Source organism: Myxocyprinus asiaticus, chromosome 34 (genome assembly GCF_019703515.2).
Source record: "Myxocyprinus asiaticus isolate MX2 ecotype Aquarium Trade chromosome 34, UBuf_Myxa_2, whole genome shotgun sequence".
Classification (NCBI taxonomy): Eukaryota; Metazoa; Chordata; class Actinopteri; order Cypriniformes; family Catostomidae; genus Myxocyprinus; species Myxocyprinus asiaticus.
The window spans coordinates 1,160,577-1,186,941 of record NC_059377.1 but is presented as its reverse complement, the minus strand read 5'-3'; the positions used below and the strand labels follow the sequence as shown (position 1 = coordinate 1,186,941).

The 26,365-nt window shown below is 39.3% G+C and overlaps 1 protein-coding gene across 5 annotated transcripts in view; it reads right to left on the bottom strand.

Moving 5' to 3' along the window:
* Nucleotides 1-26,365, bottom strand: part of LOC127425137 (oxysterol-binding protein-related protein 7-like) — a 41,707-nt gene that overhangs the window by 13,700 nt on the left and 1,642 nt on the right. For 3 of the 5 annotated variants that reach the window (XM_051670812.1, XM_051670815.1, XM_051670814.1), the window contains exons 2-19: nt 22,845-23,055; nt 22,305-22,433; nt 22,156-22,209; nt 19,534-19,647; nt 19,272-19,442; nt 18,787-18,922; nt 18,450-18,568; nt 18,233-18,319; nt 17,222-17,360; nt 16,976-17,109; nt 16,752-16,844; nt 16,487-16,661; nt 14,622-14,911; nt 4,702-4,839; nt 4,541-4,604; nt 4,256-4,334; nt 3,650-3,794; nt 825-975 (exon numbers count right to left, since the gene is read on the bottom strand). In XM_051670812.1, the coding sequence (XP_051526772.1) occupies nt 825-975; nt 3,650-3,794; nt 4,256-4,334; nt 4,541-4,604; nt 4,702-4,839; nt 14,622-14,911; nt 16,487-16,661; nt 16,752-16,844; nt 16,976-17,109; nt 17,222-17,360; nt 18,233-18,319; nt 18,450-18,568; nt 18,787-18,922; nt 19,272-19,442; nt 19,534-19,647; nt 22,156-22,209; nt 22,305-22,433; nt 22,845-22,979 (2,353 nt within the window). In that variant the 5' untranslated portion in view covers nt 22,980-23,055. Of the gene's footprint in view, nt 1-824; nt 976-3,649; nt 3,795-4,255; nt 4,335-4,540; nt 4,605-4,701; nt 4,840-14,621; nt 14,912-16,486; nt 16,662-16,751; nt 16,845-16,975; nt 17,110-17,221; nt 17,361-18,232; nt 18,320-18,449; nt 18,569-18,786; nt 18,923-19,271; nt 19,443-19,533; nt 19,648-22,155; nt 22,210-22,304; nt 22,434-22,844; nt 23,360-26,365 lie in introns of those variants that run through there. The other 2 variants (XM_051670816.1, XM_051670813.1) reach the window with 2 other exon arrangements.

The window sequence follows — 26,365 nt, the reverse complement described above, 5'->3', positions numbered from 1 at the left end:
TCATGACATCTCTCGAAAAAATGTTGTGGTTTATAATGGATATGACAAGTTGCTAGGTTTGGTCATGGTATGAAGACTTGCTATGGCCAGAACATTACACAGACATGCTGCTGAAACATCCCCTTGAAGCAGAACTAGACATGGGGGGGGGGGGGTTGAGAACGTGTTTTGTCAAGTCATTTTTCTTTGTATACCGCTTTTCACAACACACATCTTTTCAAAGCAGCTTTACAGAAAATCATGCATTAACAAAAAAATGAAACTGTAATATCTAAAGTCTTAGAGTGATCATTATGTAGTTTGATTATATTATATATATATATATGATTGTAAATTGTGTATAAAAATTCAATAATAATTGTATTTAGAACTCCTGTGAGCAAGCTGTAGGCGACTGTGGCAAGGAACACAAAACTGCATAAGATGTTGGTCAATGGAGAAAAATAACCTTGTGAGAAACCAGGCTCACTGTTGGGGCCAGTTCCCCTCTGGATAAACATGAATATAATGCCAATATTAATAATTTATGTCCAGTGCAGGTCAAGGTTTATGATTAGTAAACTAAGTAAGTGTCAAGGTCCAGTGTGTGCTGAAGTGAACTCGGATTATCTACAAACAACAGCTATTTAAATGTTAGACAAAAAGAGAACACAAGTTGGTTGGCTAACAGATTTACATGTCAAAGAACCTATCAGCTTGCACCGTGTCGAGTTTCATGACTCAACTTATTTAAAACGCGCTTACACTATCCTTTGCAGATGTTTCAACTACTTAAAACAAAAATAATGTTTCAATTGAAATAGTTGGGCAATTTTATCACTCACTTGGCTTCCAGATGCATTGTGGGTTGGGTAGCGTGTCACAGAAAATGCCCTCATGCCACGATCCACCAAAGCGACGCACGACTCTGCCACTGCGGTCCAGGACGCTACCCTGCACCTCATTCTTACTGTTATCTTCACCCCAGTAACGTGACTGAACAGACAAATAAAGCATAGCAGGCAAGTGTCAAATTATTTGGCAAGTATATTAAATAGTGGAAAGGATGACATTAAAATGCTGAATGGGCAAATTCTAATTTAGAAATATTGTTCATCCAATTTGTTAAAATTCTGTTACCATTTGAATTAGGCAATGTTAATTGGATGTTGTGTTCTGCTAAATTTGTATGTGTTTTATCACTGAGCTGATGCACAAGTTACAAATTCAACAGTGAGATTTAAAGATTTCCTTAAGATTTAAATTGTTCTGGGGGCCTGGGTAGCTCAGTGGTACAAGACGCTGGCTACCACCCCTAGAGTTCGCTAGTTCGAATCCCAGGGTGTGCTGAGTGACTTCAGCCAGGTCTCCTAAGCAACCAAATTGGCCCGGTTGCTAGGGAGGGTAGAGTCACATGGGGTAACCTCCTCGTGGTCGCTATAATGTGGTTCGTTACCAGTGGGGCGCGTGGGGAGTTGAGCATGGATGCCCCGGTGGATGGCGTGAAGTCTCCACACTCGCTATGTCTCTGTGGCAACGCGCTCAAGCCCCGTGATAAGATGCGTGGGTTGGCAGTCTCAGATGCGGAGGCAGCTGGGATTCGTCCTCCGCCACCCAGATTGAGGTGAATCACTACGCGACCACGAGGACTTAGAGCGCATAGGGAATTGGGCATTCCAAATTGGGTGGAAAAAAAAAGTTTATACAGTACATCAGTTATGTTTTTTTACATTACAGGAAGCCTGTTTCATTAGTACATTTTAATATAAAGTCCTTTTGACATGCATTAATGCTAATGAAAACATCACATTAGCTTTAGTATACAGGGAAGACTGCATTTTCATGTAATATGTATGAACTTAAGTTCAATTTAGATTAATCACTAAATGTGAAATTACTAAATATACCCTAAACTCTATGGGGGTGCTATATCACAATAATCGTTTAAACTTAAAACATTAAAGTCTCCATATACATAAGTCAGGCATATGAGATTTCATTTGAAAGCTTAGAAACTGAACTTTTCAGAGATAACCATCACTTCTGCATTTATGTTACTTAAAATAACAAAATAAAGCCTCAAAACATTCACTTTGAGAATTAGCACCCTCTAGAGGTAATGGGGTAGAAATATTTACACTGGCAGCCAAAAGTTTGGAATAATGTATAGATTTTGCTCTTATGGAAAGAAATTGGTACTTTTATTCACCAAAAGTGGCATTCAGCTGATCACAAAGTATAGTCAGGACATTACTGATTACTGAAAAACAGCGCCATCACTATTTGAGAAGTCATTTGATCAAATCTTGACAGGCCCCATTTCCAGCAGCCATCCCTCCAACCTTTATCCTCGAGTAATCATGCTAAATTGCTAATTTCGTACTAGAAAAATCACTTGCCATTATGTCAAACACAGTTGAAAGCTATTTGGTTTGTTAAATGAAGCTTAACATCGTCTTTGTGTTTGTTTTTGAGTTGCCACAGTATGCAATAGACCGGCATGTCTTAAGGTCAATATTAGGTCAAAAATGGCAAAAAAGAAACAGCTTTCTCCAGAAACTCATTAGTCAATCATTGTTTTGAGGAATGAAGGCTATACAATGCTTGAAATTGGCAAAAACAGAATATTTCATACAAAAAGGTGTACACTACAGTCTTCAAAGACAAAGAACAACTGGCTCTAACAAGGACAGAAAGAGATGTGGAAGGCCCAGATGTACAACTAAACAGGATAAGTACATCAAAGTCTCTAGTTTGAGAAAGACACCTCACATGTCCTCAGCTGACAGCTTCATTGAATTCTACCCACTCAACACCAGTTTCATGTACAACAGTTAGAGAAGACTCAGGGGTGCGGGCCTTATGGGAAGAATTGCAAAGAAAAAGCCACTTTTGAAACAGAAAAACAAAAAGAAAAGGTTAGAGTGAGCAAAGAAACAGACATTGGACAACAGATAATTGGAAAAGAGTATTATGGATCTTAAACCCTTTGAGCTTTTGTGGGATCAGCTAGACTGTAAGGTGCATGAGAAGTGCCCGACAAGACAGCCACATCTATGGCAAGTGCTACGGGAAGCGTGGGGCGAAATGTCACCCGAGTATGTGGACAAACTGACAGCTAGAATGCCAAGGATCTGCAATGGACAAATCTTACATCAAATGAAAGCCCTCACTCTTAGGAATGTGACTGTAGTTAATTGTGTTGCCCTAATACCACAGTTCGAAAAGACTTTCAAAAAATAATCAAAAAGTGTACTATGATTTATGTAAGACATCAAATACAAACATCTCTTTTATGCTCCGATAACTGCTGCTGTAAGCCCCAAATAGCTCAACTTTATTTCTTTTTAAAAAAAAAAAAAAAGAAGATCATCATAAGATTATAAAACACATACAATATTATTTCTGAATAATTGGAGCCTTTTTTATTTGGGCAGTTCTCTAAAAAATAAGACCAATTTTTTGCAGTTAGTCCACAGTATGTGTGAATGGTGAGCTTTTAAATTTGAGTGTGAAAAACTGCAGGCAGCAGCCCAAAAAAGCACCAGAGTTTGAGGGGATATTTAGTGGATTTAAGCCGTATCATTTACAGAGAGTCTTACTTCATTCTGTACAGGACATGCCATTACTGAATATTGTTGTGATAATGTAAGCAGTGTATCAAACTCACTTTGATGAAGGTGATCTTGCAGGTGCACTCGTCACTGTTGAGGTTGCGAATGTGGACGTCACCATAGTGCTCGAGCCATCTCTGCTGACTAAACACGTTGTGGATGCATGTCACCACTTTATTCCACTCATAATGATCACTGTAGCTGAAGAGAAACATCAGAGCAGCTATGAGGCCTCTTCAAAAGCAATTCTTATACGTTTCATTTTGTAAAAAAGTTAACTGCTCAAAGACCAAAAAAAGTACACCTTGCTTGTTTTATTTGCAACATTCAGAGCATAATATTTATTTATTTTTCTCGAAAAAAACAAAAAAAGAATGAACAATTTACATGGACCACAGACCCCTGATAAACCATGACTTTATGAAGTCTAGCACACTTTGATAATTTAGAACTAAAAAGGTTCCTTTTAAAAATGAACAGCATTTGCTTATTTGCAACTTCATGTTAACTATTATATTTGTAAGAATGAAAATACAACAAATTAAATCCTCAGCTACATCTTTTTTCAATGATCTGTTCCCCCATCTTTAATGATTTTCATCTTTAAAAACTGCATCTATCAGAAGGTAACAGAGGACAGAGCTCATTAATTCAATACTCACTTAGGTAAAGTGACATTAACCATCCCTGTCGAAACAATTTCCACAGACTTCCCCCAGAACTTATTCTTCCATCGCTGGTCTAATGGGAATTTAGGAAATAAGGTTAGGGGAGATTCACAGAGCATTTGTAGTAAAGAAACAAAAAAATTATAATAAACTACATCTTTTACAAATGTACTTTGTACTTAAAACAAATAGTCAATTATAAAAGCAAAACTTGAGCAATGATTTTACTCAAGAAAAGCAATCCTCATCAAGAGTAAATGGCTATGTTAGATATATTACCTTGCCAAAAGGCAAAGTTCTCAGACTCGGCATGGCAAGCGGACAAAGGTGGGTGATGGCTGACCTAGGAAAAACAAAACAAAACACCAAAAACCAGATAATTACAAATAATACCCTTCCAATGTGTACTACAATATTTAATAGGGATGAAGCGCTCATACCTGTTCTGCAACATATTGGAAACCACGGTCCTCACGCACACTCTCATATGTTTCTCCTAGTACAGGGTTAAAGGGTTTGTACCGATTACGCCAGCTGGCCCAGGCATAGCCCGAGATAGAGAACGCAGCCACATAAACCTAGAAAAAAAAAAAAAAACATATTACTCTATATGCTTATAGCATTTTTTAAAAAGGGTAATGCAGCAAATGAAGTACATGATTCAGGTCAGCTCAGAGAAACACTAGAGCAAGGGTTCTTAAACTTTCTCGGCCCAGGACACTAATATGACTTTGTTTACACCTGGGTCCCACACTTACAAAACCGTGCTGTATGCTGTATCTTCTATATCCACTGATTTATACAGAGACACACATATACAAATGACAGACTCTAATGATTTAAAAAAAAAAAAAAAAAGCATTTGATCTACATCCAGTTTGAACTGGAAAATATCAATAGTTCTGATAACAATAACTGCAGTAACTATAGTATTTTGGAAGAAATGGTTAACATGGTAAGTGGTTAAATAGTGAATATTTGTTTCAACAAAACAGACAAGCAGAAATATCATACTCATGTCTTGCTATTTATTTAGGATTTCACTATGAAAAATTAACTGCATGCAGTATAGTGATTGTAAGAAACTAACTTAGGCCACTGTGATAAACACTTCTGCCTTTTTTCTGTTTATATTGATACATCAATTTTAAACTTACTAACTTTCATCTGTTGAAGAACTGCTTTTTGTCTTGTTCTGACAGAATTTAAGCTGAATGGTAGCATGTTAATTTATTCATGTTCAACTCTAGGTAACAACCCTCAGTTGCAGCATGTCAAACACTATATACTTCAACTATGCAGTACTCAGTGCATTGATTGAGACTTGGAGAAAACAAGCAATAAAACTTTATATAAAAAAAATAAATAAAAAACAAAAAAGGGTCTGATGGTGTTGACAAAACATTATTTTGGATATCAGATGTATTAAATTCTGTAGCCATTTTGTTTCTTCCACTTTGAATGTGGTGTTGCTAGCTGCCAACATGAGCTACTCAATTTGTTTGGGATTTTTAGATAATTTCCCTCATTTTGTGATTTGACATGTTGAGACACAGAAAACAAGCAAAATTACTTATCTCTCTCACACACACACACACACACACACACACGCACACACGGCAAAAGTTTGGAATAATGTACAGATTTTGCTCTTATGGAAAGAACTTGGTATTTTATTCACCAAAGTGGCATTCAACTGAACACAATGTATTAGTCAGTACATGAATAACATGAAAAATTACTATTACAATTTGAAAAAAAAAAAAAAAAAAACAGAACTTCTTAAACTAATTTAAAAAAATCCTCCACGTGCAGCAATGACAGCTTTGCAGATCCTTGGCATTCTAGCTGTCAGTTTGTCCACATACTCAGGTGACATTTCACCCCACACTTCCTGTAGCACTTGCCATAGATGTGGCTGTCTTGTCGGGCACTTCTCACACACCTTACAGTCTAGCTGATCCCACAAAAGCTCAATGGGGTTAAGATCCATAATACTCTTTTCCAATTATCTGTTGTCCAATGTCTGTTTCTTTGCCCACTCTAACATTTTGTTTTTGTTTTTTTGTTTCAAAAGTGGCTTTTTCCTTTGCAGTTCTTCCCATAAGGCCTGCACCCCTGAGTCTTCTCTTTACTGTTGTACACGAAACTGGTGCTGAGCAGGTAGAATTCAATGAAGCTGTCAGCTGAGGACATGTGAGGCGTCTATTTCTTAAACTAGAGACTCCGATGTACTTATCCTCTTGTTTAGTTGTACATCTGGCCTTCCACATCTCTTTCTGTCCTTGTTAGAGCCAGTTGTCCTTTGTCTTTGAAGCCTGCTATGTACACTTTTGTATGAAATCTTCATACAAATACACTTCATACACATGCCAGTCTACTGCATATTGTGGCAACTTAAAATAAACACAATGACAATGTTAAACTTAATTTAATGAACCAAATAGCTTTCAACTGTGTTTGACAATGGCAAGTGTACCAAATTAGCAATTTAGCATGATTACTCAAGGATAAGGTGGAGTGATGACTGCTGGAAATGGGGCCTGTCTAGATTTGATCCAAAATGACTCTTAAATAATGATGGTGCTGTTTTTTACATCAGTAATGTCCTGACTATACTTTGTGATCAGTTGAATGCCACTTTTGGTGAATAAAAGTACCAATTTCCTTCCGAAACAGCAAAATCTGTACATTATTCCAAACTTTTGGTCACCAGTGTATGTATATAAATATATAACGCAGATTTATAAGACATTTTCAGAAATCTTGATTAATTTCCAAGTAGAAATTAAGGTATTTTTAAAACTAATGGCAACAAACATATTTTGTCCCATGTCTCAGTGCTTCTCAATTTGCTTTGGTCGCAAAAACCTTTTAATGTGTGAAAGTTAATCTGTAAAAAATTATAGAAGGAGTGCCTTTTGATTCAATGAGTCTGCATCGAGTCGGTCATGTACTTATGGCCATATGCAACAATCACCAATCACATGTCTCTCTGCCTAAATATGGATGATTTTTCACCGATCAGAACCTAATCCAATTGGTTTAGCATTCCATGACACTACATCTTTCCGAAGATGTCATTTGATACAGCAAAGCAGAAGTGTTTTCAGCCAGATTGCATGATGCCAGATAGACCAATGCTATACAAACTTTGTGCATATTGTGCTTTGTGTGGATTATCTAATGATCTACACTACCAGTCAAAAGTTTTGAAACACTTATTCTTTATTAAAAAAAAAAAAAAAAAAATATTCACATTTTAGAATGATAGTATCAAAACTAAGGAATAACAAATGGAACTATGGGAATTATGTTGTGACTAAAAATCAAAATATCCAAAATAAATAAAAACGGTGTTATATTTTAACAAAGTAATAATTAATATAATTAATAATTATTAAAAGTATTCACCCTTTGCCTAGAATTTGCAGACATGTACTCTTTGTGATTAACATTTTAATTTTCAAAACAAAGAAAAACAAAACATGTATACAGTGAATCGACATTAACACCCACTATTTCCCCTCCCCAATCAAGAACCCCACCCCAAACGAACATACCAGTGGTCTTACATAAGTACACACATTTATAGAGAATAAAATAATAATACACACACACACACCTCTAAACTATACTGCTCCCTCCACAGACCCACTGCGAGAGCCCCCCAAAAACGTCAAATATCTACCCCATTTCCCAATAAAAGAATCCCATATCCCCAGCCTTCTACATGATACCTCTTCAAAGGCTGCCACCCTTCCCATCTCTCCCGAATTGAGGGTGCTCCCACCGACTTCCAACCCCTTAAAACAATCTGCCTGCCTATCATCGCACTGGTGAGGATCCAATTTTTTATGTATTTATCACCTACGTCGATGACCGCCCCATCACCCAAAACACAGAGTCTGGGGCAAAACGAAATCTGAATGCCCAACACTTCACACAGAACACTCTGTACTTTCAACCAAAATTCCTGTATCTCAGCACACCACCAAAAAACATGGGCCATGTCTCCTTCTTCTGATTGGCATCGCCAGCAGGTGGGTGTGTCTTTAAGACCAAGCCTATACAATTTAGAGTGGGTCCAATAGAACCGATGTAAAATCTTGAATTGTATAAGGCGCACTCTTGCATCCCTTGATGCAGTTATGTTTTTTAAAATCCTAGCCCATTCTCTCTCCTCCAATCCCAGGTTTAAATCTTTCTCCCATAATCTCTTGAGTGGTTGAGACTCCGTCCCCCAGACTCTGAATTAATAAGGAGTAATACACTGATGCCTCATGGCCCTTTCCAAAAGCAGAAATCACCTCTCCTAGAGTATCTGCTGCTTTAGGGGGGTGTATGCTACTCCCAAAAATAGTACAGAGCAAATGGCGTAACTGAAGATACCTAAAAAACTGAGATCTGGGGATCCCAAAATATTGAACCAGATTTTCAAAAGGATCTCATCACACTGCTCTCGTAAAGATCACCGAGTGAATTAACCCCCCACGCAATCCACTCTGACCAACAAAAAGGGGACTTATTAATGCATAGTTTGGGGTTTAGCTGTAGGCTCGAGGCAACATTTAGATGAATATCTGAATTAAACACTCTGGACACTTTTGTCCATACTGAGTGCAAATGTGAAATAATGGGGTGCGATTTAACTTCTCTATTTAGTTTGATGGAAAGGCTGTGCAATGGCAAAATAGGGGCAAGGAGCTCTTGTTCAATGCAGAACCAGGGAGGGGCTCTTTCAGGTGGAAGCGACCAATGAGCCAAATGTCTGAGACCAAATGCATAATAAAACAAAATCTTGGGTAGGCCTAGCCCACCTTTGTCAATCGGCCTATGTAATTTATTGAAATGTAGTCTGGGGTGCTTACCACTCCAAATGAAAGACTTCGCTTTGCTATCAAATTGCTTGAAATAAGAGAGGGGGACATCTACAGGTAGAGACTATAGCAAGTAGTTAAATTTTGGAATACAGTTCATTTTAATAACATTAACCTTCCCAATCATCGATAAATGTAATGAAGCCCACCTGTCTACATCGCCTGAAAACAGTTTTAGTTAGTTTTGACCCTTTAAATGACTAAATCAGACAAATTTGTTGGGAATAAAATGCCCAAATACTTAATGCCCTGTTTGGGCCACTGGAAGGCGCCTGGCTGGAAGGCCGTTACTGGACAGTATGCTGTCAAAGCCAAAGCTTCGGATTTAGACCAATTAACTTTGTATCCTGAGAACTTGGAAAAGGAATTAATAATTCTGTGGAGGCAAGGCATAGGTCTAGTGGGGTCGGAGACGAATAATAAAATATAATCTGCATAAAGCAGAAGCTTATGCACCACACCTCCCGCCATCACCCCTGGAAAATCATCATCTTTTCTTATCGCAGCTGCTAATGGTTCCAGGGCAAGACAGAACAATAAAGGGGAAAGAGGGCAACCCTGATGGGTGCCCCTATCCAGGGTAAAATAATCTGAAATTAAGCCATTTGTTTGTACCGCTGCTACAGGGTGTCTATAAAGTAACTTGATCCAACCAATAAATGTACTCCTGAATCCATATATTTCCAAAATCTTAAAAAGATAATCCCATTCTACCATATCAAACGCATTTTCGGCGTCAAGTGAGACGGCAGCGACCGGAGTCTGATCATTTGCCACTGACCACATGATGCTGATGAGACGCCTAATGTTGTCAGAAGAGCTGCGGCCCCGAATAAACCCCACCTGATCTATATGTATAGATGTCATCATAACCTTACTGAATCAGTTAGCCAAAATTTTAGCCAGAATTTTTACATCTAGCTGGATCAGGGAAATTGGACGGTAACTTTTACACTCGCTTGGATCTTTATCCTTTTTAAGAATCAGACTGATCTGGGCTTGTGTCATGGTTGGTGGAAGCTTTCCATTCTTCAATGATTCTGTATAAACTTCTAACAAAAGTGGAGCCAGTTCTGTAGCATAAGATCTAAAAAATTCAGCGGCAAAACCATCTGGCCCCGAAGCCTTACCAGTAGGTAGGGACTTGATTACCTCGTCAAGTTCCTCCAAGGTTATCTCAGAATCAAGAGAGTTTTTTTTTTTGCTCATTCGTCAGTTTAGGGAGTTCTAATGGTTCCACAAAGTTCCTAATATCCTCATCAGTAGACGAAGATGTGGAACTATAGAGATCAAGATAGAACTCTAAAAGCATTATTAATATCAATGGCTGAGGTAAAAATTTCACCACCAGCAGATTTCACTGAGGGAATAGTAGAAAAAGACTCTCTCTGCTTAATATATCTAGCCAAAAGCTTCCCTGCTTTGTCCCGTTACTCAAAATATGACTGTTTGCCCTGAACAACCAAAACGCCACTTTCTGCGACAGAATAGTATTATATTTGTATTTCAATCGGGTCAATTCTCTGAGGCCATCAGATGACATACGGCGCTTCAGCTCTGCCTCGGCACTTTTAATATTTCCTTCCAACTCCACAAGTTCTCGTGCTTTGAATTTTTTGATAAATTAGGCATACTGTATGATTCGACCCCTAAGAACCACCTTAAGTGCCTCCCAAGCCACGCACACAGAGGATACCGAGGACCAGTTGGTCTCCATATAGACACTGATTTCAGTCTTTAACATTTGTTGAAAATCAGGATTTTGCAAAAGGGATACATTAAAGCACCAATTATATGATTTCCTTTTCTCTGTATGTGGCAATATCTCTAAACTCACCAGGGTGTGATCTGAGACTAAGATATTTCCAATTGAGCAAATCAACAACAGATGAAATGAGGGACTTCGATATAAAAAAAATCTAGAGTAAATCTTATGAACTGAAGAAAAAAAAAAAAAAAAAAAAGTATAATCCCTACCAGATGGGTTCAAAAGTCGCCAGATATCTACAAGACTAAGATTTTTACAGATCTTGTGAAGTGTCAATGTAGCTCTAGGGGGTTTACACACTTTTGCTTCACTGTGATCAAGGACTGAGTCCATCAAAAGATTAAAGTCTCCTCCCAATATTATGTCATGAGAGATGCCAGCAGCTTGCAACATCCCTTCAAGATCTATAAAAAAGCCCTGATCATCAGCGATAGGTGCGTAAATATTAGCCAAAAAAAAAAAAAAAAAAAAAAAAATCAACCTTTGCCCCTGAATTTCTCCTAACACAATGACTCTTCCTAATTTATCTTTATTCTGTTTGACACATTTGAATTGTAGATGTTTATTAATCAATATAATAACTCCCATGCTCTTACTTGAGCCAGCACTAAAGAAAACATGTCCACCCCATATCTTCCCAAATTTTTCAGCTTCCTGCGGGGAAAGATGCGTTTCTTGAAGAAACACCATCATATTTCTTGCGCTTAAGAACAGAAATAACCTTCCTTCTTTTTATGGGGTGCCCCAACCCATTCATATTCCATGTGGAGAGATGACCCATTCACATTAACATTTGACATATTGATATTTAAAAAAAAAAAAAAAGTCAAAAACAAAATTATACAGACCACATTCCCCATTAATGCAACAATCAAACCCCGAACTTCCCCCGGAACAAAACAAACAGAAAAAAGAAAAACGTGCGCATTAACCCCACACACGACAGCGCCAACCGGCGTCAATCCCTTAAAACTCAAAGAGTCCATGTACGCCTACGAGAACCCCCGCGACAACTTCGCCATCGGAATGCTCGAGTCCGGTGCTTCTGCACAAATTTTGTGAGACAATTACAATAACAGAAAATACTTTGTAAAACATACCCCAGCCAACAGGCAGAATAACAGAAAAAACATGTAGATTCATTCACAGAACTGTCCTGAAGGTGTGTTTCTCCTCAAAATAAACTCCAGCTGATATAAAACCATTCAGTTTCCTCGGACAGACAAACAATTATTCAGTGAACTGGCTGTTATGAGTGCAGCAGATGAGGTAATCATTCTACTAGGAGGCATAAGCACAAAAGAACAAACATATTTGACCTCAACTGTCCCGAAGTAGTGTAATTCCACAAAACAAGCTCCAGCCGTTAGGCAGAGCCAGCGCGAAAAACAAAACCGGCATCCCGGTTCCTCGGATGATCAAGAGCCAAACTAACTCGAAGGCCGCGCACAAAAAAAAAAAAAAAAAAAACACCATAACTTACTCAGCCCGTCAACTTTATAAAAGACGTCCTTTATGTGAGCATACAGAAACTTCAGTGTAACAAAAAATCTTCCGTCAATGCAAAATCTCTCAATTTCTTGGAGTCATGCCATAAAACAAACTCCAGCCGGTAGGCGGAGTCAGCACAAAAAGAAACAAAAATGGCACCCAGCTTCCTCAGATAATAGCGCTGCTAAACCGCGAGTCAGTCCACTAAAATAAGAAACATCAAATGGCTTACTCCAATATATTTATAAAGGAGAGTGCCTGTTTTGGACAAGTAAATACTTTGCGACCATTCTTCGTTTCTATTCTCAGTTTGGCCAGAAACAGAGCAAACGAGATCTTTTTCTGATGTAAGAGTTTCTTGCATTCCTTGAACCGATCGCGTTTCTCTCGTGGAATTCACAAAGTCCGGGAACAAGAAAATATTATGGTTCTTCCAAGAAAGCTTCCCTTTGCTCCTCGCCTGGCGCAACACGAGATCTTTATCGGATGATTTCAGAAATCTGGCCAGAATGCATCAAGGCCTTTCTCCCTCAGCAGTTGTGCGAGCTCGCTCGATTTCCAGCTTGTGGCCCGTTATGTCGAGCAGACTCGGGAAGAACTCGTCCAGGAATATTCACCATATCTCTGCCCTCTTCATGCTCAGGAATTCCAACAATTCGAATGTTATTTCTTCGGCTCATATTTTCGAAATATTCCAGTTTTTCCGAAATTAATTCCAAATCTGTTTTGGATGCGGGCGGATTAGCGGATAATTCCCTTTCCGATGATTCAAGATAATCGATTCGTTTTTCAACTTCTGTCTCTCTTGTAAACAACTCGGAGAATTTTGTTTCCATCGCCGTAATTGATCGACGTATTTCAGCGAGATCCTCCAAGTCATCAAGAACCTTCGTCAGCATCACCAACATGTTGGACAACTGACGCTGAATATCTTCTCCCGACGTGCCGTCCAAATCGAGTCTCCGGTCCGCAGTCCCGTCAGAGGCCTCAGCTTGAACACGTAAAGTGTCTTTTAATGTCTCCAGAGTCTGAGAATTTTGACTTCTTTGCCATATTTACCTCAAAGAGCAAGTATGTAATCGGATGTATCGAATCTCACCGGATCACAACATGAAAATAATTAAAAAACTAGCAAAGTTCGCAGAGCTCGTCATTCACACGTCTGTCTCTCGCATGGCGTCACCTAGTTTTTCGCAGACATGTACTCTTGACATTTTCTCAACCAACTTCTTGTGGTATCATCCTGGGATGCTTTTTGAACAGTATTGAAGGAGTTTCCATCTATGTTGGGCACTTACTGTCTGCTTTTCTTTATTATTTGGTCAAAGACATCAATTTCAGAAACTTTAAATTTTAGTTTTATAATGAAATAAATATGGAGGCACAATTATGTGTCTAAAAAACTAATTTCAAACATTTAAGCATACGCCTTCAGATCAAAAGATTAAGATCATGAGAAACATTTCAGTCAAGTGTTTCAAAAGTTTTGACCTGTAGTGTATGCAGCAGATTACCTTGTGTGTGGGCTCGTTTGAAAGATAATCACCACCTCTGTAATGGTATGTGATATTTTATGTTCAGTTTATTTTTAGTGAAGTTCTAAGCAACTCGTTCGAAACAAACATCAGACGTATCCTATGTGAGTAAACAAATAGGCTGGTTGTATTCTTCTCTTCTTTCCAACAACATGTCACATGGCTGTTTGATGAGTTTGATATTTATACTTATTACAAGAACATGTAGAGTGCAAAATTTTTCATAAATTATCAAAACAGAACACTTCTGACTTGTCTGCAAATTTCAAAGCACTTGTTCAGTTTCGGTCATAATGCCAGCATGCATTGTAAAGTAGAGCTTCTAAGCTTTCAAACAATACCTATTTTGTGTTGGTCAAGACTGTAGTTACTAATATTTTGACATTTTTTCATGCAGGCGGCCAGGCCGGCGGGCACATTCGAGCTTAAAGGGTTAATGCAATTTTTTATATCATGTTGTTCATAACAGTTGTCAGCTTAAAGGGTGAAAAGACAACAGAAGCTGAAGCAGCAGCAAAAATGACAAGGGTCTGTCTGCTTACTGCAAGACTACAAGAATCACACACTTCAAATAACCTGTGGAATGCTCACGAGAGTCATTCTATGCAGAACCGATAACTGTTGATCACAAATTAAAAAAACAATTCTCATCTTTATTAAACTAAAGACTGCATGTCTGTTCTTACCATTCTTTGGTAGGGGTCATCGGTGTGGTTGGCGATATCCAACAGTTCAGAATATTCCAGCTCTTCACTGACACGCTGCAGAAAATTGAGTGGCTCGTTGAGGGCGACAGGCATGGAGACGCGCGACAAATCCTTTCCAATGTTGTTGTAGAGGATGGCGAGTATGCCGATATGGCTGTTGTCAGTGCTGTGTGCAGGAAGCACTGTGCGTCTCCCCATGTCCTTCTGAGTGGTAGGGGGCAAATCTGGGGCACTACATACACTGGCTCTGTACTTCATAGTTGCTCTGACTGTAAAATTGAAGACAAAAGAAACATTGATGAACAGGTGAAGGTGCATATATAGTGGCCCAGTGTTTGACTGTAGCTTTCTAAGCTTAACTTAAAGGTGCTCAAAGTGATTTTAGCCATTCTGAGCCGATGGAGTAGCCACGTCCCCTTTTTCCAAAAGCTGCACTCCAAAGATACCAAATGAGCATTTTTTTGACACCGACATGAGCAGACATGGTTGTCAATAACAACAGCATCAAAATAGCAACCTCAACTGACAACTGTTATTAGCAACATGGCATAAAAATGGCTTTATGCCTCAATATTTCGCTGCAACAACAATACTATGAGAACGTGCAAAATGACTGACAGGCAGAAAGCGCCATAGTCCGCAGACACATTTTTGTTTGCTGTTTACAGAGTCTAGAGCTGTCACTGAGAGGGGTGAGAGATCTCAGGACAATTACATCATTAATATCTTTCAGGGAGTAGTAAATATTTTTTGCATGCCTTTCCATGAAAAAAAGAAATGCATACAGCATCTTTAAAAGTATTTAAACAACAGTCAACCTTCTCTTTTAAATAAATAAATAAATAAATAAATAAATAAAAGAGTCAGCCAGATTTGTTAGTAGCTTGAAGCAACTGACTGATTTTCCCGGTAATAGGTGAATAATATACCAGCCACCAATAAATATATCATGCATCACTAGAATTTTATATTTACATTGTAAAATTTATATAATAACCACAAAACTAACTATAGTTATTACAGTCATAGTTACATACTACAATTACTGCAGTAAATCAATGGTTAGATTTCACAAAAGGTTAAATAATTAGGGTGACAAATTAAAGGATTAAACATTAAAATTGAACAAATTTATACTTAAAACTAGAACACCCTTCTATATAACTTAATCAAATATAGTGAAACAGCAGGAAAATAAAATATGTCATTTGAAAAAAAGGATGCAAAATCCCTTTAAGGATGTGTAGAGCTCAAGTGAATCAGTTAAATTTATCTGAACTGTCTGAAAGAACCGATTCACTTAAATTATTTGGTTTTCCCAGCGCTACATGAGAAGAGAGAGAGGTTTAGGAGAGTCCGTACGATTACTCCCTCTGCTTCATTGCTGCATTTACAATACAGCGTCAAATGTAGTGTTTTGTGACACTACAGCGTTACTTGTTGGGAAATGTAGTTCGTTATAGCTACAAACCTACAATATTGTGAAAACAGCTGAGCTACTGTCACGCTACTGAACAATGGAGTTAAGTTAGTAGCGTCACTACTGTTGTGGCCGCAAAAAGTATTTAGAAACGTTGCATGTTGTTGTCAAATGCAAGTGGAACATGTCTGTAGTTAGTGTGATTGACTGCACTGTGGTTATTCTGCTAGGAATCCTTCACACATCCACTTTTTCACAAAAAAAAAAAAAAAAAAGTCACTGCCTTAAAGTCATTGCAAAAATGGATCTGAAAATTTAGTTCTGAGCCAAGCTATAGCATCATTTGTTTGCAGATTACACATGGTTTGTCTGAATGTCATTGCATTAGATAACAAAAGATCATTTAGTGCGGTTTAAGAAGTACCGTGGCCTTCCTCAGGTTCAGAGTTGCTTGTGGCGACGTCACTCAGGCCGGATTCATCAGACATCTCATTTTCAGACAAACTCTCACAAACCACCTCACTGGCGTCAAAATACTCAGCTGTGGAGTCAGTCACTGATGGTGTGCGGTACATCTTATGGTCCCGAGAGGGGGTGGGCTGGTGAACGACACAAAAACAATGAGAATCAATTCCAAAAGTCCATCAAAATAAGAATTCCTTTTGAAACTGAATGGACATGGCACACACCTGATCCTGACACACCGTGCGGTAAGACTCATCTGAGGATTCAGATGACAGTGACACAGAGTGAACTCTCGTTAAACGCGACTGCATCTCAAGCTAAATAAAAGCCAAGATTTAAAGTTAATAACAGTCACAAATTAAACATGAAAACACTCCATGCTAACAGGCTGGTAATTCTGTAACAATAGTGTTCAGAATGTTGTACATTCTTTCGGTTACCACCTCACCTCTGAGAGGGTTGTGCACAGAGTAGCCAGCTGATGTGATGTGGACTGCCGAAGGTCTGGTCCCGTCCAAGCCTGTCTGACTCGCTCATGCTCCACAGTGAGGGATTCATGGATTGACTTTAGAGATGCATGAACTACATAGACACACATAATTTCTTTAATCCCATGGCTTGTTGATCAGAAAGTTGCTCTTGACTAACAGACAGCTGCATCTGAGATTCTACTAACAGAAAAATTTATGTGTACCTCTTTCACACATAGCACAGATGTCCAGTTGCAGTTTCTTCCCCTCCGGTGAGGATAGCTGGGAATAAACGTAATCTGGAATGGACTGAAGGGAAGAGGCCAGACCAGACAGTGTTTCCAAATGACTAGAGGAAAACTGCTGAAAGAAAAGCCAGAGATGAGGACAATAACACCACCACCACCACCACCTGGTCGTACAGAAAGCAGAAAGATGACAAGACATGGAAAACAGGGTCATTAATGTTTAGAACAGCAAGAAGGAATCCCAGTGTATATGTATTTATCTGAATTTTAGGACTGCAAAAAAAAAAAAACACACACACACCTGGATGAAAACATCAAGATGTGAATAAAATCTCCACAATGCATTTTTAACAAAATAAAAAACCTGCTCAATCTGCTTGCTTGAGTTGGAAACCTTTTTCGACGTGCATAAACTATGATGGAAACACGTTTACTGGATAAATTCCAAGATACGCATAAAAAAAAAAAAAATAAAAAAAAAATCACGTGACTTTGCCTCAAGCCATTTGACTGAATAATTCACTCATAACTAGACTAACCAGCGAACCAATATAATATAGCATCTGAAAATGTTGCTCTGGTTATTCTGAAATGCCGGAGACCAAGCCTGTCATCAAAATTATTGGCTACCATTACCTCCCAGAACTGTGTGACACACTTTCGTTCCCAGACATGAGGCATGTGTCGCTGAATATTAAGTTCGTCATGGCGTTTTGTCTGCACACTTCTAAACCAAAAGGAATTTATTACAGTTGATAAGAGCCAGAGTGGCTTCAACTTCCATTTTGTGCCAATTTCCCCTGAAGTGACAATTTTATTCTTTAAATAAATAAATTATTTTTAAATAAATCCCAAACAAGATACATGATAATAAATTGCTTAGGTGTTACGAGAGCTTTATAAGCGACATAAAAAAGGAGGATAAATAAACAGAAGAGAACTGAAGCATGACCAAGACAGTGACAGAAGAAATAACAAAAATCTTACAACACCAAGAGATTCGATTCGTGACAATGTTCGTGAGTGCCCCCAGATCTTTCCAGACTTCTTTTTGGGCTTCTCAAGACTAAGATTCTGAAAGACAAATCACAGATTCCAATATTATAAACATGGTCATGTATGATTTTGCAACACTGCCGTGGTCTCATTTGACAGTGCTTTGCGTTTTTTTGGCTAATGAAGGAACAAGATCACACAAATGTACCTGCATACTTATGTGGTGCTCCAGGTCAGTGTCTGTGAAGTGAAGACCGCCCTCATGACGGTGAAGTCTCTGGATTAAATGTGAGAGTTCGGCCAAATCGAGCTGACATCGGCCCAGTTCTGTGAGACAGACTCGTTGTTAGAGGAAGTGAATAATGTCACATATCCTGCAGCTCTCGTCAATTAATGTTCTGAACACTGTAATGTAATCTATGTGTGCATAATTTTTTAAATGTACATACATGTCCTTTGACACACTGACATTTCAAGATTACTTTGTTGTACATGGCCCTAAATTGGTCTTCCATACACTCATGGTTGTATTAGGAAGCGCAAACCTTGTTGACACATGGCGGCCTCCTGCGTCTGCTTGAGCCAATCAGAAACTTTACTGTTCACTTGAGATGAAGAGGCTGATGGTGAACCTTGTGTCTCTGACATGAACAGTGATGCTGAGCTCTGAGAGTGTGGAATCTAGGGAAATCAATGATCAAATGCTGTGAAAGACATGAAAAAAAAAAAAAAAAAAAAAAAAAAAAACTGAAACTCTACATTTACTTCAAAAGAACATTTAAAATGTGATCATAAATATCATTGCATCATAATAACATTGCTACTGGGAAATTCTCAAAATGACAAACTGTTTAAAAACCTCCAAGTCTCTGGAAAAACAAATCCAAATGCATGCTAATGCATCTTGGATTAAATCAGCTTTACTATGAGGTGTCTGGGTCCTTTAATTCAAAGCTTGGAAACATTAAAGTATATGCTTGAACAACTGGCAAAAAGCTTCAGTTTTTTTGACAAACTGTCTCATGCTTACCATCACTCGGTTTCTCTTTGCAAGACTCGCCATGGCTGGTAAAATGCTGCTGTTTCCTGTTGAGAGTGCTTGTAAAACACCCTGATGAACATTTATGGCCTCATTCTTCTTGAAGAGCCGATGAGCAGTTAGTTTAGTCAGCCAGATGTAGAAGATGTCATCACTCTTTGCCTGGAAAAAGTCGTCACACCAATGTAATCCACAAATTAATCTATTACTGTATTCAAAACGATTACACCTACAATGTCAATCAGATACACACCTTCACATGGTATAAGTTGTCTCCTGCATCAAGATCGATGCGTTTAGATTTCTTATTTACAGACATGACAGCAAGACTCACATCTAGAGTGCCATGGATCTTGCCTCTGACGATCTAAGGACGAGAGCATTCACATGTTTAGACGAACACCAGAAGTCTCAAACACACACACACACACTTTAGATGAACACCAGAAGTCTCACACACATACACACGCAGCCAAATGTTTGGAATAATGTACAGATTTTGCTCTTATGGAAAGAAATTGGTACTTTTATTCACCAAAGTGGCATTCAACTGATCACAATGTATTGTCAGGACATTAATAACTTGAAAAATTACTATTACAATTTGAAAAAAAAATGTTCAGAACTTCTTAAACTACTTCAAAGAGTTCTCATTAAAAAATTCTCCATGTGCAGCAATGACAGCTTTGCAGATCCTTGGCATTCTAGCTGTCAGTTGGTCCAGATATTCAGGTGACATTTCACCCCATGCTTCCTGTAGCACTTGTCATAGATGTGGCTGTCTTGTCGGGCACTTCTCACGCACCTTACAGTCTAGCTGATCCCACAAAAACTCAATGGGGTTAAGATCCATAACACTCTTTTCCAATTATCTGTTGTCCAATGTCTGTTTCTTTGCTCACTCTAACCTTTTCTTTTTGTTTTTCTGTTTCAATTCTTCTCATAAGGCCTGCACCCCTGAGTCTTCTCTTTACTGTTGTACATGAAACTGGTGTTGAGCGGGTAGAATTCAATGAAGCTGTCAGCTGAGGACATGTGAGGCATTTATTTCTCAAACTAGAGGCTCTGATGTTCTTATCCTCTTGTTTAGTTGTACATCTGGCCTTCCACATCTCTTTCTGTCCTTGTTAGAGCCAGTTGTCCTTTGTCTTTGAAGACTGTAGTGAACACCTTTGTATGAAATCTTCAGTTTTTGGCAATTAAGCATTGTATAGCCTTCATTCCTCAAAACAATGATTGACTGATGAGTTTCTAGAGAAAGCCGTTTCTTTTTTGCCATTTTTGACCTAATATTGACCTTAAGACATGCCAATCTATTGCATACTGTGGCAACTCAAAAACAAACACAATGTTAAGCTTCATTTAATGAACCAAATAGCTTTCAACTGTGTTTGATATAACAAAGTGATTTTCTAGTACCAAATTAGCAATTTAGCATGATTACTCAAGGATAAGGTGTTGGTGTGATGGCTGCTGGAAATGGGGCCTGTCTAGATTTGATCAAAAATTACATTTTTCAAATAGTGATGGTGCTGTTTTTTTACATCAGTAATGTCCTGATTCTACTTTGTGATCAATTGAATGCCACTTTGATGAATTTAAGTACCAATTTCCTTCCGAAATAGCAAAATCTGTACATTATTCCAAACTTTTGTCTGCCAGTGTGTATACAGGTGCATCTCAATTTAGAATATCATGGAAGAGTTCATTTTTTTCCATTATTTAATTCAAAAAGTGGAACTTTCATTTATTTTAGATTCATTACACAAAGTGAAATATATCAAGATTAAAACAAAAAAAGGCTTGATGATTACGGCTTACAGCTCATGGAAATAAAAAATCCAGTATCTCAAAATATTAGAATAAAGAATTTATAATACAGAAATGTTGACCTTCTGAAAAGTATGTTAATTTATGCACTCAATACTTGGTCGGGGCTCCTTTTGCACGAATTACTGTATCAATGCGGCATGGCATGGAGGCAATCAGCCCGTGGCACTGCTGAGGTGTTATGGAAGCCCAGGTTGCTTTGATAGTGGCCTTCAGCTCATCTGTATTGTTGGGTCTGGTGCCTCTCATTTTCCTCTTGACAATACCCTATAGATTCTCTATGGGGTTCAGGTCAGGTGAGTTGGCTGGCCAATCAAGCACAGTAATACCATGGTCAGGAAACCAGTTACTAGTAGTTTTGGCACTGTGGGCAGGTGCCAAGTCCTGCTGGAAAAGGAAATCAGCATCTCCATAAAGTTTGTCAGCAGATGGAAGCATGAAGTGCTCCAAAATCTCCTGGTAGACGGCTACATTCACTCTCAACTTGAGAAATCACAGTGGACCAACAGATGACATGGCAACCGAAATCATCACTGACTGTGGAAACTTCACACTGGACTTCAAGCAACTTGGATTCTGTGCCTCTCCACTCTTCCTCCAGACTCTGGGACCTTGATTTCCAAATGAAATGTCAAATTTACTTTCATCTGAAAAGAGGACTTTGGACCACTGAGCAATAATTATTTGCAGTAATTCGTGCAAAAGGAACCCCGACCAAGTATTGAGTGCATAAATTAACATACTTTTCAGAAGGTTGACATTTCTGTATTATAAATTCTTTATTCCAATATTTTGAGATACTTGATTTTTGATTTCCATGAGCTGTAAGCCTTAATCATCAAGATTACAACAACAAAAAAAAAAAAAACTTGAAATTTCACTTTGTGTAATGAATCTAGAATATATAAGTTCCACTTTTTTTTATTAAATTATGGAGGAAAAAAAAAAAAAAAAAAAAAAAAAAAAATTTTTTTTTCTCCAGGAAATTCTAAATTGAGATGCACCTGTGTGTGGGTGTAATATATAAGAAACTCTTTGGACTTACATCTTGCTGACTTTTAGAGTATTGGAGAACTCCTTTATCCAATACAAAATATCTCTAAAAGAAAAAACAAAATGGGACACATAAATATATGAAATCACCAAAATGAGTTGCTCTATAAATATGTTCCCCCATTATGTTACGTAACTCACCTTATGCCAGCCCTGAAGAGGATACTTGCGTTTTTTCATGAGGAATCCCTCACAAATGCCAGGAACACTGTTATTTCCTGCAATGGATACAGATTCTGGATCTGATATTACCTCCCAATCTCTGGAGTTCTGCAGCAGAAATATTCACACACATCAGTAAAATAAAAAAGCCAACGTCATTCTGAGGCCACTTCCACACAAATCTATTTTTGTTTGAAAACGTGTTGACTTCGCTACATTTACATCTCTCAACCACACTAGAACACCATTTTCCTCCACTGAAAACTACCACATACATTGAAAACGATAACATTAAGACACTGAAAACTGAAAAAGATGTTTAAAACCAAAACTTAAGTGTGGATGTGGCTTGAGTTTGTTCAAAGTTTCTTCTTGGTATTCTACTCAAACCTCAAAAAAAAAAAAAATTCAAAGCTGTTATGTTTAAATTAATGAATTTACGTACATTATGGAAGGATATTCTGCACAGAAATGTCGAGTAGTAACAGAACATTTGTTAATTGAATTCAGTTCACTGACCTGTCGAGAATGGCGTGAAGATCCTGTGCTGCCGTTGCGCGAGTGGGTTGGTTTTAAGGCCGAGATGACCGTTGATTTATCCAGAATGCTCATAACTGATTGGTTGCTACTCAGTGGATGTGCGTTGTCGACCATTAATACAATCAATATACGTCTAGATGTCAAAGCTATTCAAGGCTCAGTTTCTTCGTTCCATCAAAATAAATAAGCTCTGAGACACAAAAGACAAGCACAGACATGAGTGGAAAACAAGCTATAAAAACCAGAATGTCTTTAGACCAATTCACTGCTCTTCTCTTCACTTCTCTTTCGTTCTAAATTATTTCAGTGCGATGAGGAATGCAAATAATGTAGGGAAGACTAGGCATTTTTTACATTTTCTTACCTATGGATACCATGGTCTTACTACCAATACCATTGTTAAAACTATGGATATTATGGAAGTTCTATGGTACATTTTCATAATCGTTACGGACCAAGCTATCAGTTTTCCACCTGTGCAAAATCTGTTCTCTTGTAATGCTCTCCGATTGTAGGAAAATGTGTTTTTTTTTTTTTGCCTTCAGAAATTCCAAGATATGACTGAAGTTTAATCAGGAGCCTGATGAATCATCTCAGTTACTTACGTAACCTCGGTTCCCTGAGATGAAGGGGATGAAACACTGCATTTGTTAATGCATATGGGAAATGTCCTTCCACAAGACCTAGTTGAAACCTCTCTACAATAACGCCTATTGTAGAGCCGAGGAGGGCGGGGCCGGGCTGGAATGAGACACACCCGGTCCCCAAATCAGCCTGATGGGGCGCGCGAGGGATAAAGGCGGCCGGGGACGACAGTTCGAGAGAGAGAGAATTGCAGGCAGCTGTGCTGTGTTTTTAGTTGTGTGTTTTTGGTTGTGTTTTAGTTAATAAATTATTATTTAAGTTGTCAAGCCGGTTCTCGCCTCTTCCTTTCCTCGAAACCCCCTTACACTGGTGCCGAAACCCGGGAAGGAGGAGGGATTCCCGTCGCAGAGTCCTCGACACTGCCGTCCACCCAGGGGAGCGCCGCTGCCGTCCGACGGGGGACGGAGTAGCCCGACTACCCGGACGCGGGGAACGGCCGCCGTCCGCGAGGCGAGTGGGGACGGGACTCCCCGACCGCCTGGAGCGAGGGAGCCGCTGCCGGGGGCGGAGGAGTGCCCTGCCGTCCCCCGGGGACGCGGAGGGGTCGAGAGAAGACCGCCGTCCGCGGGGGGGGGGGGAGGAGGGAAGTGACTCCCCAACCGCCTGGAGTGGTAGGGCCGCTGCCAGTGGAGGAGGAGAGTCCCCACGGGACGCCGGGAACGCGGAGGGGCGTTCTGTCCACTGGGGGTCGGAGGTCTGACTCCGGTCCGCCCGGGGAGGAGCGGCTGCAGTCCGCCTGAGAGGGTGGAGTAGTGATCGAGGACCACGCGACGGCGCATCAGAGAACCGGTGAGTTTCTTTTTCTCTCTCTCCTCTCTCTCTCTCTCTGCCGCTCCGTGTTGGCCTTTCCCTCGCCATTTTGTGGTGTTTTTTCCCCTCCTGTCTCCTCCCAGGTCGAGGAAGGCGGGGAGGACCCGCCGGCAGTTGGGGCATAAGGCACGCCCCCCCCACCCGGAGAGGAAGGGTGGGGGGGGGTGTACGTCATGCCGGGGGCTCCCCGGCCTGAGGCAATGCCGGAAGGAGTGTAGAGCCGAGGAGGGCGGGGCCGGGCTGGAATGAGACACACCCGGTCCCCAATCAGCCTGATGGGGCGCGCGAGGGATAAAGGTGGCCGGGGACGACAGTTCGAGAGAGAGAGAATTGCAGGCAGCTGTGCTGTGTTTTTAGTTGTGTGTTTTTGGTTGTGTTTTTAGTTAATAAATTATTATTTAAGTTGTCAAGCCGGTTCTCGCCTCCTCCTTTCCTCGAAACCCCCTTACACCTATATATATTGGCTATGGTGTTTGCATCCCGCCCTTTTAGGCGCGAAGCTGTTTGCTATAAAAGCTAGGGATGTGTGCTACGACTAATTTGACTTTCGTTTAAACGGAAGTTTTGTAACCGACTAGTCGACTAGTCTAAAGAGAAACCAACCTTCAGAAAACAGTTAAAAAAAAAAAAAAGTGTTTATGCGACCCATTTAAAATACTTAATCTATTCCAAATCCGAAGCTAAATTCCACTGAAAAGGGGCATTTATCTGCGACGTGCTCGCCTTGAATTATGATCATTGTACATTAAATATAGAACATGACACGGATTCACTGAATCAACGTTAGTGAATATTTAAGACACATTTATTGAAAACAATTGAATGAATAGTGCAGGATCAATGGAACAACCATTAAAAGCCTGTTCTAAGCCGAAATCACCAAATAAAAGTTACTTATCATTATCAGTTTGCTTGTCTAGCAAGAGGACATTTTCCTGCGCGCGCCGCGAGTGAGAAAGGGAAGCAGCACGTGCAGCCTGAGGTGAACTTAAACTCTGTATCTGCTCCAGATATCCTCTTTTTTTTTTTTTTATAATTTTTGTATTATTAATTCTATTTAAAATATGTAACATTAAAATGACCGTAATTTAAGTGCAGCCTCTGTAAAAATATAAAGCCAAACGTAAATGTGTAAAAATTATGATAAGTTTAATGGAGGGAAATATTAACCAACTAGTAGCATCAGAACCGTTTAGTCGACTAGTCTCGCACATCCCTAACACACACACACGCACACACACACACAGCTTATAAGGATACACAACTCCTGCCGAAGCGCTGCGGGGAATCAGGATGCTGAAGTGGTAGTTGATGGTGAAGCAGTAGAGGGCTTCTAGACGAGAGATGAATCACTGTCTTGAAGGAAGAAATTCTGAGGACTGGTGTTTGCATGCCTGCTTTAATAGCGAACAGCTTCGCGCCTAAAAGGGCGGGACTCAAACACCATAGCCAATATTAGAATATTGCCATTATTGTAGAGAGGTTTCAACTAGGTTGTGTGGAAAGACACTCCTCATATGCATTAGCAAACGCAATGTCAAGTGTACTGAGTTGTAAGGGAACTGTAAACGAGACCCAACTTAGTCACAATGTCAGAATATTTCAATTTATAAAAATTAGGTGTTCATTTTTTTTCCCACAGATGTTAATGTTGTTAATATCATAATTTTCCTCTGCATCCCAAGCTCAAAATCAATGCTTTACTATCAAATGTGCATCTCAATGCACAAAATATGCAATATTTTTGGTAATTGTATGTGTGCTACCAAAACATGTGTTGGTGCCACATTTTCAACTGGCTCTTTTGAAGGCACACATAACGCTGATGTGGCCCAGGTTGAAATTGAGTTTGACACCCATTTCAAGTTATTCCTCAACCAACATTACAGGTCCGGCGTTGAGGGTTCGTGGACGTGCGCACAACAGCACCGCTGCTGTAAAAAATCCTAAGGGAAACACTGGGTTGTAATAAGTTAGGGGGCCCAGAGTGCAAACTTGTCAGGGTGCCCAAAAATCAAAATAACACCTGTTAATCTGGTCATTTT